We start from the raw sequence: 17758 nt of genomic DNA on the forward strand, positions 1-17758 counted from the left end.
GGTGCAGCATGATACCATGGTCGATGGTATCAAAAGCCGCTGAGAGGTCTAACAGGACCAGAACAGAGGAACAACCCCTGTCCCGAGCCCTCCAGAGATCATCAACCAACGCGACCAATGCCGTTTCTGTGCTGTGCCCAGACCTGAAACCCGACTGGAACGGATCTAGATAAGATGTTTCCTCCAGGAATTGCGGAAACTGTCGTGCGACCACACTCTCAACAACCTTCGCCATAAAGCGAAGGTTGGAGACAGGACGATAGTTGGCCAATATTGCCGGATCCAGGGACGGCTTCTTGAGGAGAGGCCTCACCACCGCCTCTTTCAAGGCGGTGGGGAAGTAACCCTCACTCAACGAAGCGTTGATAACACCCTGGAGCCAGCCTCGTGTAACCTCCCGGGAAGCCAGTACCAACCAGGAGGGACACGGGTCCAGTAAACATGTGGCCGCACTAAGTCTCCCCAAAATCCTGTCCACATCATCAGTAGTCACAGCATCAAACTCCTCCCAGATAACATTCTCAAGACTATTCCTCGTCACCCTGCCCTGATCTACCCAGTCAGAGTCCAAATCCCCCCGGATCTGGGCGATTTTGTCATACAGGTATTGTCCGAAATCCTCCGCCCTGCCTTCTAAGGGATCCTCCCGCACTCCTGGATGGAGCAGGGCGCGGGTCACCCTAAACAGGGCAGCCGGACGATTCCCTGATGACGCAATAGAGGCGGAAAAGTAGTTAGACTTTGCCGTCTCTATCGCCACTAGGTAGGCCTTAATATGCGACCTTACCAGTGTTCGATCAGATTCAGCGAGACTGGCCCTCCAACCGCTCTCCAGGCGTCTTTTCCGGCGCTTCATTTCCCTCAGCTCCTCAGTAAACCAAGGAGCCGCACGGGATCGGCATCGGGTCAGAGGCCGCAAAGGCACAACTCGGTCCAAGGCCCCACCAGCCGCCCGATCCCAGGCGGCTACCAGGTCCTCGGCCGAGTCATGTGCTAGATCCTCAGGAAATGGCCCAAGCTCCGTCTGGAACCTATCAGGATCCATCAGGCGCCTGGGGCGGATCCATCTAATTGGATCCACCTCCCTGCGGCGAGGGGTCGCGGTTCGAAGATCTAGGCGAAGGAGTGAGTGGTCAGACCATGACAAGGGTTCCATGTCTATATCCCCTATAACAAGACCACTCAACCACTGGCCAGAGACAAAAATCAGATCCAGAGTGTGACCTCCCCTGTGAGTAGGGCCATGAACTAACTGGGTCAGGTCCATGGCCGTCATGGAAGCCATGAACTCCCGAGCCACCTCAGACGTTTCACCGACGGATGGCAAGTTGAAATCACCCATGACTAAAAGCCTGGGTGTATCTACTGCCACCGTGGCTATCACGTCGAGTAGCTCAGGTAGGGCTGTTGCCACGCGGCAGGGAGCCAGGTACGTAAGCAACAAGCCCATCTGAACCCCACGGCCCCACCTCACAAGGAGGGACTCACATCCGGCTATCTGAGGCACAGTGGTCTCCCTCTTCCATTCTTCCAAATTATAAACTCCTTGTATCTTCCAATTCCTAGAAATCATTAGCCTTGCTGCGATCAACAAATTTATTATCAATTCTTTAGTCTCTTTTTTACATTTTATATCTTCCAATAGTGAGAGTTACCTTTGCTACCTTTGGTGCCTCTTCTACCTTTATTCCTACAATTTTTTCTATCTCCTTAAACACCATCTTCCACAATTTTTGCACAAATTTACAATCCCACCACATATGTAAATACGTTCCTTTTTCCCCACAACCTCTCCAACAGTTATCTGAATAGTGCTGATTCATATTGCTTAATCTAACCGGAGTTAAGTACCACTCCATACCATTTTGTAGTAATTCTCTTTTATTCTTACTGACATATTTCTCAACACTCTTTGTTGCCAAATCCTGTCCCAACTCTGTAGCCCTATTTGTATCTTCAAATCAGTTTCCCATACCATCTTTCCTAAATTTCCCCTCTCCTCTTCCTCCAACAATATTTTATAGATTCTGCTCATTAAGCCTTTTATCCCTTTTATTTAGAAAAGGGATGATCAAAGCAAACAATTATAATGAAATATGGGGGGATTTTATAAAATCAGTGTTGGTGGAAGGCAAAGGGAATAAACCTACTCAAGAATATACATTGTTTTGGAGGGGATAAGGGCACAATTGGAATATATTGTATATCTTTTAGTTGTTATAGACAAAGAAATATAAGGGGAAAAAATGGTCTCTGGGGGGTGGACGTGTAAAACTGTAATATTTGGTTTTTTTCCCTTTTCTTTTTTTCTTTCTTTTTTTGTATTTAAATGTATCTGTACTATGTTTGTATTATTTGTATTTTTTTAAAAAAAATAAGAAAAAGACAATGCTTACAAAGACATCTTTCTTGGGTGGGATAGCGGGTATTGAAACTGTAATACATATCTTATGTTTAACTATGTAGCCCCTAATATATAAGGAACTAATTACTCTTAATATTTATCTATTGAATGGGATGACATCACTAATCTCATTTAATATTATAGGCAAGTTTGAAATCAAATTTAATGCAGGTAGTCCTCAACTTATGGCCACAATGGAGGCCAAAATTTCTGTTGCTATGTGAGGCAGTTGTTAGGTGAGCTTTGCCCCATTTTATGACCTTGCTGGCCACAATCGTTAAGTGGATCACTGCAGTTGCTATTGGCACGTATCTGGTGAAAACCGATTCTGAAGGCTCCTGCGGTTTTCACCTACTGTATTTTTTGGACTATAAGACGCACAGGTGTATAAGATGCACCAAGATTTCGAAGGGGTAAGTAAGAAAAAAAAGTTTTTGTCCTCGCCCAGCCCCCAGGACCATTCTGCAGGCCTCTCAAACCCTCTGCGTGCCCTGTTTTCCACAAAAATGTAAAAACATTTTAAAAATGGGCGTTTTTGCCCTCCCCCAGCCCCCAGGAGCACTCTGCAGGCTCCCAAACCCTCTGCCATTTTTTTGTAAAAAATGGGATGAGCGGGGTGGGGCTTCAGAAGGCCAAAAATGGCTGTATTCGGTGTGTAAGACGCACCAACATTTTCACCCTCTTTTATGGGGGAAAAAGTGTGTCTTATACTCCGAAAAATACGGTAATTAAAGGTAAAAGTTTGTCACTTTCTCAAAACAATCAGTCACGTGGTCCAATCACAGTGCGTCTGGTTGCGTGGTGACATCACTCCGCATTCCTCCGACCAGGTGTGAGAATGTCCTTGGTTCCCAAGAGAAAATATTTTGTTTTGGCTACAGAATCCCAACTATCTTGAATCCCCCCTCCCTATCCCTCAGCTCCAGTGTGGCAACACTGAAGCGGTTCAAAATGAGTTCAGTCAGGATAGCTTCAGGGTTGACAGGCAGTTTATTAAGAGCTCTTATTGACCACTTGGGGACATTAATCCCAGTAGGCCCAGTGGCTTGTAATGAATACAAGTAGTCCTCAACTTACAACAGTTAACTTAGAGATCATTCAAAGTTACAGCAGCACTGAAAAAAGTGACTTGTGACTATTTTTCAGACTTATGACTGTTGCACCATCCCCATGGTCACGTGATTTACATTCGGTTGCTTGACAGCTGCAACTCACATTTATGATGGTTTAAGTATCCCTGTGATGATGTGACCACCTTTTGCAACCTTCTGAGAAACAAAGTCAATGGGGAAACCAGATTCACTTAACAACCAGGTTAGTGATTTAACAACTGCAGTGATTCACTTAACAACTGTGACAAGAAAAGTCGTAAAAATGGGGCAAAACTCGCTTAACAACTTTTTCACTTAGGAGCATAAATTTTGGGCTCAACTGTGATCATAAGTAGAGGACTACCTGTAAGTAGCTTGGTTGTTTAAATAATAATGAGATTTAGTACGGCTTAATAATAACAGTAAGATTATAGGACAAGATGTATGGACTTCAGTTGTGGACTGGGAGTTCAAGTCCACATAGCTTACATCAGGAGTCGGCAACATTAAATACTCAAAGAGCCACAAATATCCTAACCAGAAGCCCCCCATTCAATTCTGGAGCCGACCGGAAGTCTGGTTCCCCCACCATAGAGTCTCCTCCTAGCGCAGCGTCCCTTTTCCTCTACCTGTCCTAACCAAAAGCCCTATCAATTGTGGAGCCGCAGCAGAGGGATGAAAGAGCCACATGCAGCTCCAGAGCCGCAGGTTGCCGACTCTTGGTTTAAATGTTCTGAGATTGAGAAGCATTGATCTAATTCAGGGTTTCTTAAACTTGGCCACTTTAAGACACATGGACTTCAACTCCCAGAATTCCCCAGCCAGTTTGGGATCTCTTGAATTTTTGAGGAAGTTTGATAGGGGTAATGGTTTTGGTTTTCTGTGGGAACAAGAGTGGGTGGAAAAGTGGTTTTGTTTTATGGCCTTGCTGTCAACAAGCTGTCAACCTGAAGGAAAAACTGAAAGTGATCACCTATGTATTTGCATTTCTTATGGAAATGTATGGGTGCTAAAAAATAAATAATACTTTTTAGTTTGATTTATATTTTAACAATTTCACATAAGAATGGGTACACTACACACCGTAATCCTCAACTCCAGGAAAATCTTGAAAAGGAAATAATTTGCATTGCTATTCAGTTTTGTCTGTTTGCATCATTAGATCATGTAGTTAACTTTTTTTATGGCTAATCTGAATTGATATTGCAATAAAGCATGTAACAGACACCGAGAGCTTCAGTCAAAACCCCAAAGAATATCCTCATTATTTTATTTTAATTATAATGAAATGTGATAACAAATAAATAATTGATCTATAGCTGTCTACATCTTTCCACCAAAGCATTTACATAATGTTGCCAGAACATAATAAAATATACATCCATTTGCCTCCCAAATTAGTGCTGGTCCAACATAGCAAATTACTTCAGTGGAATTTATTTTGTTGTCTCGCCCAGGTTTCACAACACTTTGCCAGGGAAGGCAATAAAATATGCATGTAATCTTTCAAAAATGGTTTGAGGCCGAAACCTGAAATCTACTGGGACATACTAGCAACCAAACATGTCTAAGTCTGCACCAGCAAATTATAATATACGTAAAATATTCTCAACCAAAGTCTCCATTTTTATGCTGTAATAGAATAATGAATAAAGATCTACTTTTTCAGGCTGTGCAGAAATTGAGACAAACCCTATCACCCATGAGATATCCAGATGTAGCTATGCATGTAATTGTCTTCTACATAAATTAAACCACAATGCAATGTCACATTTTGCTTTTTAAAAAAATTAAAGAAAAATAGCACTTTTTGCAATGATGATGTAACTTTGAATGAAATGTACTGTTGTAAATCGAGGATTATCTGTATAGAACGTGTTATTCTTTCAGTGGAGCTCATTTTGATCAGATCTGCTGTGTCCCAAATGCATCACTTTGGCTGACCTTTGATCTCTGTCTCCCCTTGCTTCCCTCCCTCCTTCAGACAAGTATGAATAAAATTGCAGATCCAAATCTTATCACATTAAATGAAGCAGAACTGCAAAAAACTGTGCTACTTGGAACATCGTACATCTTAAGAAGGTACTTGGTTGATACCTAGGACGCTGGCAGCAACTCGTATCAACCATTAGCACCAGTCAATGGTATTTGTGATGCATTTTTGAATGTTCAGTTGACTGAGTTTCATGTTTATGAATAAAGTAGTAGTAGTAGTAGTAGTAGTAGTAGTAGTAGTAGTAATAATAATAATAATAATAATAATAATAGTAATCCAAGAATCTAATTGCAAAAGACCAGCAAATAGAAACTGACAAATCCTCGTCAAAAGAGAAAAGTAGTAATGCCAAAGACCCTCCATTTCTAAAAGCTAGTAATTATGGGCTATTTTTCCCTCTTGGAAGATAAATCCTAATCATAATTATGGGGCAGTAATAAAGCTTTGCTTAATTTAATGCACTTCATTTAATGTGATAAGATTTGGATCTGCAATTTTATTCATACTTGTCTGAATGCTTCCGTTCAATGCATTTCTTTGACTGCTTGGACTACTGGACCTTCAGAAATATTTCGAAATAAGCCGTTTATTTTGCAATTACTGTGCTTGGTTCACCAAATAGCACAGGGTCAAAGGGTAGAGCCCTTTGCTCTAATTCTTTCAGTGTCTCCCATCATGCGTTCCATCCTTTCTCTAACTATAGAAAATCCACATGGTGGGGTGGGGGAGAATAAATGAAGATAGCTGCAAAATGCCTTTCGATTCATAGTTAGGAACCTACCGTTAAAAACATTGCTTCACATTTTCCAGCTTTTCATTCCCTCTGCACCTGCCGACTTTTAAAAAGTCAAAATAATATACAGGTAGTCCTCGACTTACAACAGTTTGTTTAGTGACAAAGTTACAATGACACTGAAAAATGTGGCTTACGACTGTTTTTCATAGTTGTGACCTTTGCAGCATCCCCATGAACATGTGGTCAGAATTCAGATGCTTGGCAATTGATTCGTATTTATGACCTTTGTTGTGTCCCAAGATCTTGTGATCATCTTTTGTGACCTTCTGACAAAAAAAGTCAACGGGGAAGCCAGATTCACTTGAAAACCAGGTTACTAGTTTATCAGCTGCAGTGATTCACTTAACAACTATGGCAAGAAGGGTCATAACATGGGTCAAAGCTCACTTAACAAATGTCTCACTTAACAACAGAAATTTTGGGTTCAATTGTTGTAAGTTGAGGACTACCGGTACCCAAGAGAGAAGGGCTTTACTTAGGATCCTTTAATTAGTCCAAATAAAAAGAATGCTTCTTCAGAATTTGAGAATTTTTCTAATGGGGCAACTCAGCTAGTATGGTTTCTGTCCCTTCTCATTTATTGGAATCCCTGCACTGCAAAGAAGTCTTTGGATCCATGTATTTATATGGACTATACCAGGTCCATACCAGGACTATACCGAAATGCTACCAGTTCAGGCCAGTTCACCTGAACTGGTAGTAAAAAATGCTATCGGTTCAACGAACCGGTAGTAAAAAAATGTAAAAAAAAGTTCTGACAATCAGCTGAGCGAGGCGCAATCATCGGAACATTTTTTTTTACTTTTTAAGCATTTTTTTATTACCGGTTCGGGTGAACAGGTAGTAAAAAAATGCTTTTAAAAAAGTAAAAGAAAGGCTCGGATGATCACGCAGCACAACTGTGATCGTAGGAAGCTTTTTTTTTTTTTTTTTACATTTTTAAAGCATTTTTTACTACCTATTCGCCTGAACCAGTAGTAAAAATGCTTTAAAAAAGTTTTTAAAAGGTTCTGATGATCGCACGCCACAGCTGATTTCCCCCCCCCCAGCTGTTCTACTTACCTTCCCAAGCCTCCTTTTGGTGCGAACTGCACATGCAGTGCGCGCTTGGCGAGCAGTGCACATGCGCGGCCACTGAACCTGTAGCAAACCGGTTTAGATTTCACCACTGGACTATACAATACAGGTAGTTATCCTTGACATACGACCACAATTGAAACCAGACTTTCTGTTACTAAGTAAGGTGGTTGTTAAATTCGTCATATCCATTTTTACAGCCTTTTTTTTTTGCCGTGGTTACTAAGCAGATCATTACAGTTGTTAAGTGAACCATGCAGTTGTTAGTGAATCTGGTTTCCCCCATTGCTTGTCGGAAGCTGTCTGGGAAGGTTGCAAAAGGTGATCTCGTTACCCCCAGGACACTGCAACTGGCCATAAATATATGCCAGTTGTCAAGCCCTAAATTTGGATCGCCTGACTGTGAGGCTGCTGTGATGGTCATAAGTGCGAGGAATGATTGTAAGTCACTTTTTTCAGTGGTATTGTAACTTCAAATGGTCACTAAACAAATGGTTGTAAGTCAAGGACTACCTGTAATTGAATTATTTATTTATTTATTTATTGGTTCGATTTATATGCTGCCCTTCTCCGGAGACTCAGGGCGGCTTACAATGCGTTAAGCAATAGCCTTCCTACTTTTGTATATACCTGCTTAGTAGGGCTTTCGGGCCCCCCAAGCTGTGTTCTTTTATATACAAAGTCAGCTTATTGCCCCCACAATCCGGGTCCTCATTTTACCTACCTCGGAAGGATGGAAGGCTGAGTCAACCTTGAGCCTGGTGAGATTTGAACTCGCAGTAATTGCAGGCAGCTGGCAGCTAAGTGCTGCTTAACAGCACTTTAGTCCACTGCACTACCAAGGCTCTTGAACATCTAATGCAGGGGTGTCAAATTCAAGGCTTGTGGGCCGGATTCAGCCCACAGGGTGCTTAGATCTGGGCCAGTGGGCCAACCTATAAACAGCAACTGACTGGCCCATGGTAACTCTTCCAGCGAAAACATAGCTCGGAGGGCCATGTGGCCCTCCCAGGCTCCTTTTTTGGCTGCATCGGCCTCCTGCAGCCCTCTCCCAGCAAAAACGGAGCTCCAAGCTCCGTTTTTACTGGCAGAGGGCTGCAGGAGGCCTTCATGGCCGAAAATGGGGCCCGTGGGCCGCACACAGCCCCCCTGAGCTCTCTTTTTGCTGGCAGAGGACTGCAGGAGGTTGTTGCAGCTGAAAACAGAGTTCAGGCATCTATTTTCGCTGGCAGAGCACTGGGGCCACCACAGGCCCCCCCAACACAAGTGACGTCAAGCTGGCTACATCCACTCTGGCCACACACACCACCGCCACCCCAAGGTCAAACACAATCCTGATGCAGCCCTCAATGAAATCAAATTTGAGACCCCTGATCTAATGTTTTTGAACATTAATGGTTTTCATGAAGAATACGAGTCTCTCATTGGAAAGATGGGGAGAAAAACAAATAGAAATACTATTTTCCTACCTTTCCTCTGGGCTCCTTTTCAAGATTTATTCTTCTTGGACTAGTTGCTCATACTTTTCTGCAGAATATTTGAAATGGGTAAAGTGAATTGATAGTGTGAGGGAAAGTTTCTTTACCTAATCCTTGACTCTGATTGAATGTTATCTTCACTGTTTGGCAAGAAGATCCATCTCCTAAGCAAACTCCACACTGATCTTCAGTGGCGTTGGAATTGATTTCATAATCACAGCCAACAGTCTAAAAGAAAAAGAGCCTTTTTCAGAATAAATGTTACATGTGTTTGTCAGGATTGATACATGCATTTTTTTCTTTAAAGTATCAATTACGTATAAATTAAAAATAACTTTACTCTTAACTTTACATCCTATTAACCCATAGAGCTCATATATATCCCAAAGGTACTTTTTCAAAAGGCAAATTGAACTTTTGAAAAAGCACTTTTGGGACAACCATGTACCCGGATGACTGAGAATCTGCATAGACCTGGAGCTCATATATGTTTAAAGGAGCATTGATGAAGACAAATAACTTTCTCCCAAGTCCATCACCACTCTGACCAGTTCAAGCGTGTCAGTATGTTGGAGAAAATATTGCAGATGGTCCTGTTCTATTTCCTGATTTTGAACTTGCCAAACTCAAGCAAACTTCAGAAATGTGTGTAACATTGATGTGAAGTTAGCACTGATGAGGTTACCTAGTCTGGGTAATGACATGTCTGCAACTAAACAACGAAGCTCAGAGAGCACCAAGGACCCTGAGCTGTAGATATTCTCTTTTATTGGTGCTGTGTAGCATCCTGCAGAAAAACTATCCTACTTTTTCCCTATCCGTTCTCATGCAATATGTTGCTCTTAATGTTTTATCGTTTAGCTTTCCTTGCTTTGCATTGCACTCATGTGGTTTACATAGAGAAGCTACCAGCGGATGATGCAATGAAGGGCTTTGTTCTTCAGACAGTTAGTTGCTGGGGAATGGGACAACCTGCCACAGCCAACTTGCTGCAGCCAATTCAGCATGGACAACTCACCATGGACAACTTGCCGCAGCCAACTCATCACAGTCAACTCGCCACGGCCAACTCGCCATTGGACAACTTGCTGCGGGACAATTTAACAATTCCATTTAATTATTTAAAATAAATAAAAAATTATTTTAATTTTTGCCATTCACATTTCGTTCTGTCCCTCCTTTTGCATCCTTTCTTTTAATGGTTTTATTCCACCATTTCTTTGATATTACTGTAATTCTTATCCTGCACTGAGTTGTCCTGTGGTGAGATGGCTTTGGCAAGTTGTCTTGCAGCAAGTTGGCTGTGGTGAATTGTCGTTGGCAACCTTAAACACTCAAAGAGCCACAAAGGTCCTAACCGGAAGCCCCCCATTCAATTCTGGAGCCAACCAGAAGTCCAGTTCCCCCACCATAGAGACTCCACCTAGTGTGGTATCCTTTTTCTTCTGCTGACTGGAAGTCTGGCTCTCCCACCATAGAGTTTCCTCCTAGTACGGCGTCCTTTTTCCTCTACCTGTCTTAACCAAAAGCCCTATCAATTGTGGAGCTGACTAGCAACAGGGAGCTGCAGCAGAGGGATGAAAAAGCCACATGCGGCTCCAGAGCTGCAGGTTGCTGACCCCTGTCATAGACCCTAGTTGCTGAACCTGGCTCTCATCAGAGGGAGTGACTGATCCAAAGTGGCTTCCATAATTAAGGAAAGGCTAGATCCTGGGTCACCCTACTCCTAATCCAGCACTTTAACCATTATATCACTCTGGGTCTCACTTTTCACAGTAGAATGAAAAAAATGCTACTGAAAGACCTTTTCAAAAAGAAGACAAATTCTTATGGTGGCATAGTGGTTAGAGTGCAGTACTGCAGGCTACTTCTGCTGACTGCCGGCTGCCTGCAATTTGGCAGTTCAAATCTCACCAGGCTCAAGGTTGACTCAGCCTTCTGTCCTTCCGAGGTCGGTAAAATGAGGACTCAAATTGTTAACGGCAATATGCTGACTCTGTAAACCGCTTAGAGAGGGCTGTAAAGCACTGTAAAACAATATATAAGTCTTAAGTGCTATTGCTATTGCTATTATGTTCTTGTACTTTTTCAAGAGGGCCAAAGTATTGTTTTCTCTTTGAACAGATATTTGGCTTTCTAGTGATCTGCAGCTTCAAACATTTTCATTAAATCCTAAGAGATTTACAAGAGAACCATTCATTTTCTTGAGGCTTTTTCAGACTGGGTTTGTGAGGACTATACTGGCTATATACTGTCAGAAGTATAATGCTATCTCCACACAGTTTCTTTCTTTCATCTTTCCAGGAATATTATATGGTCAGAGTTAATAAAAAAAGCCACGGGGTATCTTCCTATGATATCCCAGGATGGCCGCCATAAAATTTTAAACTTAATTTTAAAAAAGGGTAGACTTGCAAAATGTTGATGCCTTCACATGAAATCGACTTTAGGTTGCGAAGCTAATCTCTCATCAGCTTTCAGATAAGAATGCAGGAAATGTTAGCTTATTCATGTCAGATCATATATACTTTTAGGGATAAAAATCAACAAAACCTTTCAAGTTTTGCCTAATAAGTTCTGAGCGTTTGTTGATTGGTTTAATGACTGGACCCTGAAATTTCGAAGTATTAGACTGTCCAATATAGCAGGTTTTATATTAATAATTTACCAGCTGTGAGATATTTCTTGACTCATTAGCATTTGTTCATAAAGACTTGAATTAGTAGTTTGTGTCAATTACTAGATTATTCAGATGTCAAGTCATTATTTCAAACCAAAGAACAGTTATGGGTTGACCTTAAGAGAATGCCTTTTATTCTCAGTAAGCATTATCAATATCACAACTTGAAATCATACAAAATAAACTTATGATTATTATATGAGCTGCGGTAGCGCAGTGGTTAGAGTGCAGTAGAGTGCAGGCTACTTCTGCTGATCACAGACTGCCAGCAGTTTGGCAGTTCGGGTCTCACCAGCTCAAGGTTGACTCAGCCTTCCATCCTTCTGAGGTTGGTAAAATGAGGACCCAGATTGTTAGGGGCAATATACTGACTTTGCAAACCGTTTAGAGAGGGCTGTAAAAGCACTATGAAGCGGTATATAAGTGCTATTGCTATTATAAACTGCCTTCCAGATTTATGCTTCTGCAGTTCCATTAAGAAGTCTGAAACTCTTACTCTGTTTGACAGTCATCATCTAAAATAATGTGTGTATTATTATTAGAACTATTATGGTGGTTTTGCAATGACAAAAATAGGCAGACACCCTCTCTGGGTCATCGGGAAAATGCTAGTCTGGGAAATTAGAAGAATAGAATTTCTCACAGCTAGCATAAAATATTTTGCCACTTTCAGCAGACATGGGTAACATTTGATGGGTATGGAGCTTCAACTCAACCTTCCCATTATTTGGGGGCCATCGAAAACTTATTGAGTGAAATGGAACATCATGAAGCGGAGAAGGCTTAACGATTTGCACCACTAGAGTTTTCTGCAATTTATTGGTGCGAAAGGAAACTCCCATCCCGTTCTTAAAACCATCCAATCTGTCAAATCTAATTAAATCCACCTCCACTGAACAAGCAATGTCAAATGGTTTTGAGAGTTAGACTATCAATTAGAAATATCTGATTATGTCCTGTGGACCAATTCCTATGAAATCTATTTTCCTTAATGAATTTCAAAGAAAGGATGAAGCCATGATCTACTTAAACAGCTATTAAGACATCTTCCCATCATGATTATGGAGATATTAAGATCAGCCTTATGTGCCACATTATTGATACTAAATATTTCATTGACATAAGTCCTCAAATTTTCAGTTTTTCAATCCTCCTACCAATGATAAATTCATTGGAATATCTGTAACTATATTTGGCACTCTCTAAATTAGTTGCTGGGCTGTCTCCATTGGAAACCATAGTATGCATATTAGTCCACTAATTGGGATTAAGCACTGTGATCATATGAAGTATGTTATCTTGCCAACAGCTTTCACTTCTGATCCTTTCTCCACCCAAATACAGTGATACAGTCCCAGCATTTAGAATACCTTATCTTTCAATGATCCTCAGCTTTTTTTTATTATTATTTATTTATTTATTTTGTCAAGTACATATTAGATAATATATATAAATATAAGCATGAATTGAATACATAAAATGAGTACAATTAAAGGGAACATTAGGACAGGGACGGTAGGCACGCTGGTGCTCTTATGCATGTCCCTTTCAGACTTTTTAGGAATGTCTGATTTTGTGATCCTGGCCACCCAATCCTATTCTTAGACTGTCTCCCATCTTTGAAGCAGAAATGTGTAAGTTTGGGTAGTTTATCCAGGAAGAGCCAAGAAGCTGATATGGGCAACTTTCAATCTCCAGAGCTTGCTGAATCTTGACAGTAAAATTGCCAAAGTTTAACAGATTAACAGAGTTGGAAGGAACTTTATAGGTCATCTAGTCCAACCCCCCGCTCAAGCAGGAGACCCTACACCATTTCTGACAAATGGCAATCCAAGACAAATTGAAAGTCATCATCACTTGAGACAAATTGAAAGTCTCAAGTGATGAAGCTCCCACAACTTCCGAAGGCAACTTCTGTTCCATTGGTTGATTGTTCTCACTGTCAGAAAGTTCCACCTCATTTCTAGGTTGAATCTCTCCTTGGTCAGTTTCCATCCATTATTCCTTGTCTGACCTTCAAGTGCCTTGGAAAATAGCTTGACCCCTTCCTCTCTGTGGCAGCCCCTCAAATATTGGAAGACTGTTATCATGCTCCCCTGGTCCTTCTCTTCACTAGACTAGCCATGCCCAGTTCCTGTAACCGCTCTTCATATGTTTTAGTCTCCAGTCCCCTAATCATCCTAGTTGCTCTCCTCTGCACTTTTTCTAGAGTCTCAACATCCTTTTTATAGTGTGGTGACCAAAACTGGATGCAGTACTCTAGGTATGGTCTTCAATGATATCTCCCTACCACCCATGTTGAAATAAAAAAGACACTGAGATAAAGAAAAGCACCAATTACCACCACCCATCATATTGACTTATCATCCACTTCCCAGATAATAACTTGGCCACCAAAACGTTTCCCACCACTGACATACAAATTGGCATCAGTATATAAAGCTGCAATCTGCCTGGCTCATTTTTGCAAGTCTGCAAATCTGAAGTCCCATGAAGATTCCAGAGAAGGAAACATACCCAATACCTTACACATGCCATTAATGCAGACGTCTCTGTAGCTGTTTCCTTCAAAGCAAGGTGTACCATCAATTACAGCATCTAACATCCTCTCTGAAAAATGGTGGTTTGTAGGAAGGCATTGCAGCTCACAGGGATTAGCTAGGAGAAATCCCAAATATTATATCAATAAAGCATATTTTAAAGTCCCATTGTAAGGCTTTGATAGGATCTTTCATTTGATACTAAAGATTCAAAATTAATATTGAATAATATTAATATTAAAGATTGTAAAAATTAATATTTCAGTGACTCACCCAACTAAAGTCAGATGAATTTACGTTCCAGTCTTTTTGCAGTTCCTAACCGAAACTTTACAACAGATACAGGAAAATTGGTGTACAGTTGTACCTTGGTACTCATCCTTAATTGGGTCCAGGAGGTGCGATGAATGCCAAAATCAATGAATACAATCAAAGTTTGCCCATAAGGAATAATGTAGTGAGTCACAAGGCAACCGAACACTGACAAGTTCTAGCTTGTGCGTTGAATACCAATCAAGCAATGAATACTGGGACAAAATTTTCACATCGAAATGCATTGAGTACCAAATTTGATGAGTTTCTAAGCAGTTGAGTACCAAGGTACCACTGTAATGGTATGTGAGGAAGACCTTGGGACTCAGATAGTGGCAGTTCCAACTGAAGACACAAGAGAGGGAAGGAGATTAGGCAGAGATGTTGCCAAGGGAGCTCTCAGATAAGAGACAACATAGCCCTTAGGTAGATAGGGGATGGAGCAAAAGAGTCAGGTTTACCTCACAAAACCAACAATTGGCATGAGTCATTTTATATAATGGAACTGCCATGCTGGTTCCTAAATCTGCCATAACAGCTGCTGATATTTACACATATTTGTAAATACCTTCCAAAACTATTTATTCTCAGCTGCGTTTGTGGGCCAAAAACATTATTAGCGGGAAACCAGACTGAGAATTTTAACTTTTACTGCTTAAATGTCCATACTTTGAAAATACAATAATTGACCAGTAGAAGTCATAAACTGTTTTTTCTTTTTGTTACTGGACAGGAAGTGTTAATTTTAGCTTAAGCCCCAACATTAGCTTTTAGGCATTTATGCACTCCGCTGCAAGCATGTAATTTTCTTTTATCCTTCATATTCATTAATTTGCCTCCTACTCACATTTCTTTTCAGTGCCCCTTATGTCAATATATTTTTTTTTTCCTCTCCTCCTTTGAAGTCAGCAACCCAAAATACAGGAATGTACAGAGTATCTCGAAATACTGAAGTTGCTCTCAGAATTATATTCCTTTTTAGTAAAAAAAGCAAAGAAAAGGAAAGACTGCTGGCTTTGCCAAAGCTTTTGGTTCTTTTGGAAGAACCAAAAAAGAAAGAAAGAAAGAAAGAATAACCAAAATGGGTAGTGGCGAAGAGCTGCCCCAGGAAGGCATTTTAGCCATTGGATCTAAGAATCCACCCCAGGAAGGAGTGGATTATTGGCTGGAAGGAGCAACCTCAACTGTAGTCCGCTCTATACTACAGATAGTCCTCAACATACAACAGATCGTTTAGCGACTGTTCGAAGTTACAACGGCACTGAAAAAAGTGACTTATGACCATTTTTCACACTTACAACCATTGCAGCATCCCCACAGTCACATGATCAAAATTCAGATGCTTGGAAACTGGCTTGTATTTATGATGGTTGAAGAGTCCAGGGTTCATTTCATCCCCTTTTGCGAACTTCTGATAAGCAGAGTCAACAGGGAAGCCAGGTTCACTTAACAACTGCTGATTCATTTAACAACTGTGGCAAGAAAGATCGTAAAATGGGGCAAAACTCACTAAATAATTGTCTTGCTTTGCAACAAAAATGTTGGGCTCCATTGAGTTTGCAAGTCAAGGACTACCTGTAGTAGCAGTATCCTTCTCCTAAAGGAACCATTCTTTAGTGCCAATATTTTTGAGGTATTTTCATAAACTGTGCCTGTATTGACAAGAAAACACTTATCTAAACGAAATCTAGATTGTTAACCAGATTATTATCCAGATTCTTAGCAGATTATTTTCCCTTTTTTACCTGTATTATAAATTGGAATCCATTGGTAGAATTCATTTTTGTAGGCAACTGTATCAAACTCACTGCACTGCATTTGTCGGAAATTCGGTGTCGACTTTTGGCACGCTTTAACATTGCACATACGATAGTGCTTTCTCTCCCCAGTGCAATACTTCCCTCCAAACTGTGGTCTAAAAATGAAGAAGTCACTTTTAAATAAAGAAATCAAACTTTTTTTTCATCCTTTCATTCTTTCCCAAGAGGCAAATGTATACAGAACTCTTGCCTCTCATTTTATCCTCACAGCAACACTGTGAGATAAATTTAGAAAAGAAATTACATTGAATAGGAAGTTAAACTCACTGGTTCCTAAAACTGCCATAAGAACTGCTGGTATTGATACAAATTTGAAAATATCTTCCAAAACTGTCACTTCTTGCGTTAATCTGACATGACCTTGGGCCAGTCACTCTCTCTCAGCCTAATTGTCCTCACAGGGTTGTTCTTGTGAGGAAAATAGGAGGAGGAAGGTGTGTTGGATATCATTGCCACCTTCAGTTAGTTGTAAAAATAATAAAGGTGGAATACACATGAATAAATAAAATACAATAAACATTAACAGAATCCAACCACTGTACCACACTGATGCTTTCCGAATCAAACTATAATCTCTTTCTTCATTTTTCACAACAGCAAATTACTTCCAAGAAACTTTTCAGTTTCTGCTTGTTTCTTAGATTTGTATTTCATCTTTTTTCTAGGCATTTTCTCTCTAATTTTTTCATATATTTCATTTTTATATATTTCTTCTTTCTCCCTTTTTTCCTCCATGCTGAGAAAAGATAACTGACTCTTGCAAAAGGCTACAGTTGCTGTATGAAACCTTGGAAAAGAATCTGTATAGCAAGGGGTGTCAAACTCACATCGTCACAGTGGTGTTGCGTAACGTATTGGGACTTTTTTCCCTTTCGCTAAACCGGGCATGGCTGTGGCCAGCGCATGACGCATCCAGCCCATGGTCCACAAGTTTGACAGCCCTGCTCTATAGAGATCACTCCAAAGACAGGAAATGCCACCCTTCAATGCAGCCATTCTTTAAGTACTCTGGAACCAGACTGTTAGGTTATAAAGAGATTGAAATCTTCAATGTTCTTACTCTGGGTTATTGCAGTGTCTTTCAGCTGCCTGAATGCCAGCTCCACATGTCCGAGTACAGTGTGACCAGGGTGACCAGGATCCCCACGCGCCATTAATTGCTTCAGGGCTCTTGCCCACCGTTATACATTCACCTGAGAAGCACCACTGAATAATAAAGCAGCAAATGCAATTGGTCAGGAGGGGAGGAAATCCAGTTAGGCATATAAAATACATGTCTACCACAGCAGCTCCTTGGTAACTGGCCTAAGAGAATTCATCTTTCATTGAAAGCCAAGGTTGAGCCCAACTATTTATATGCAACTGGAGAGGTGTGAGGTGTGCCATGCTGATCCAGAGGAATTGCTGCCTGAGCAGATGGGAAAAGGATTATAGAATCCTTCTTGTGCCTGTTGGTTTCCTCGCCCTGTCCTAGCTCATAGCAGATTGGATGGTGGAAGAGGGATGCGATCCGCTCCCTCAAACTTTTGACGAAGTTAGGGATTTGAAAAGAAAATGGGAGATC

At 40.9% G+C, this 17758-nt stretch overlaps 1 protein-coding gene across 4 annotated transcripts in view; it reads right to left on the reverse strand.

Moving 5' to 3' along the window:
* Window positions 1-17758, reverse strand: part of ADAMTS12 (ADAM metallopeptidase with thrombospondin type 1 motif 12) — a 177935-nt gene that overhangs the window by 37929 nt on the left and 122248 nt on the right. For all 4 annotated transcript variants that reach the window (XM_087885638.1, XM_034442423.3, XM_087885636.1 and 1 more), the window contains 4 exons: window positions 17255-17400; window positions 16120-16289; window positions 14047-14180; window positions 8950-9070 (listed from right to left, as the gene is read on the reverse strand). In XM_087885638.1, the coding sequence (XP_087741764.1) occupies window positions 8950-9070; window positions 14047-14180; window positions 16120-16289; window positions 17255-17400 (571 nt within the window). The remainder of the gene's footprint in view (window positions 1-8949; window positions 9071-14046; window positions 14181-16119; window positions 16290-17254; window positions 17401-17758) is intronic.

The sequence above is a fragment of the Pantherophis guttatus genome, chromosome 2 (genome assembly GCF_059756535.1).
Source record: "Pantherophis guttatus breed Tessera chromosome 2, ASM5975653v1, whole genome shotgun sequence".
In the NCBI taxonomy this organism is placed as follows: domain Eukaryota; kingdom Metazoa; phylum Chordata; class Lepidosauria; order Squamata; family Colubridae; genus Pantherophis; species Pantherophis guttatus.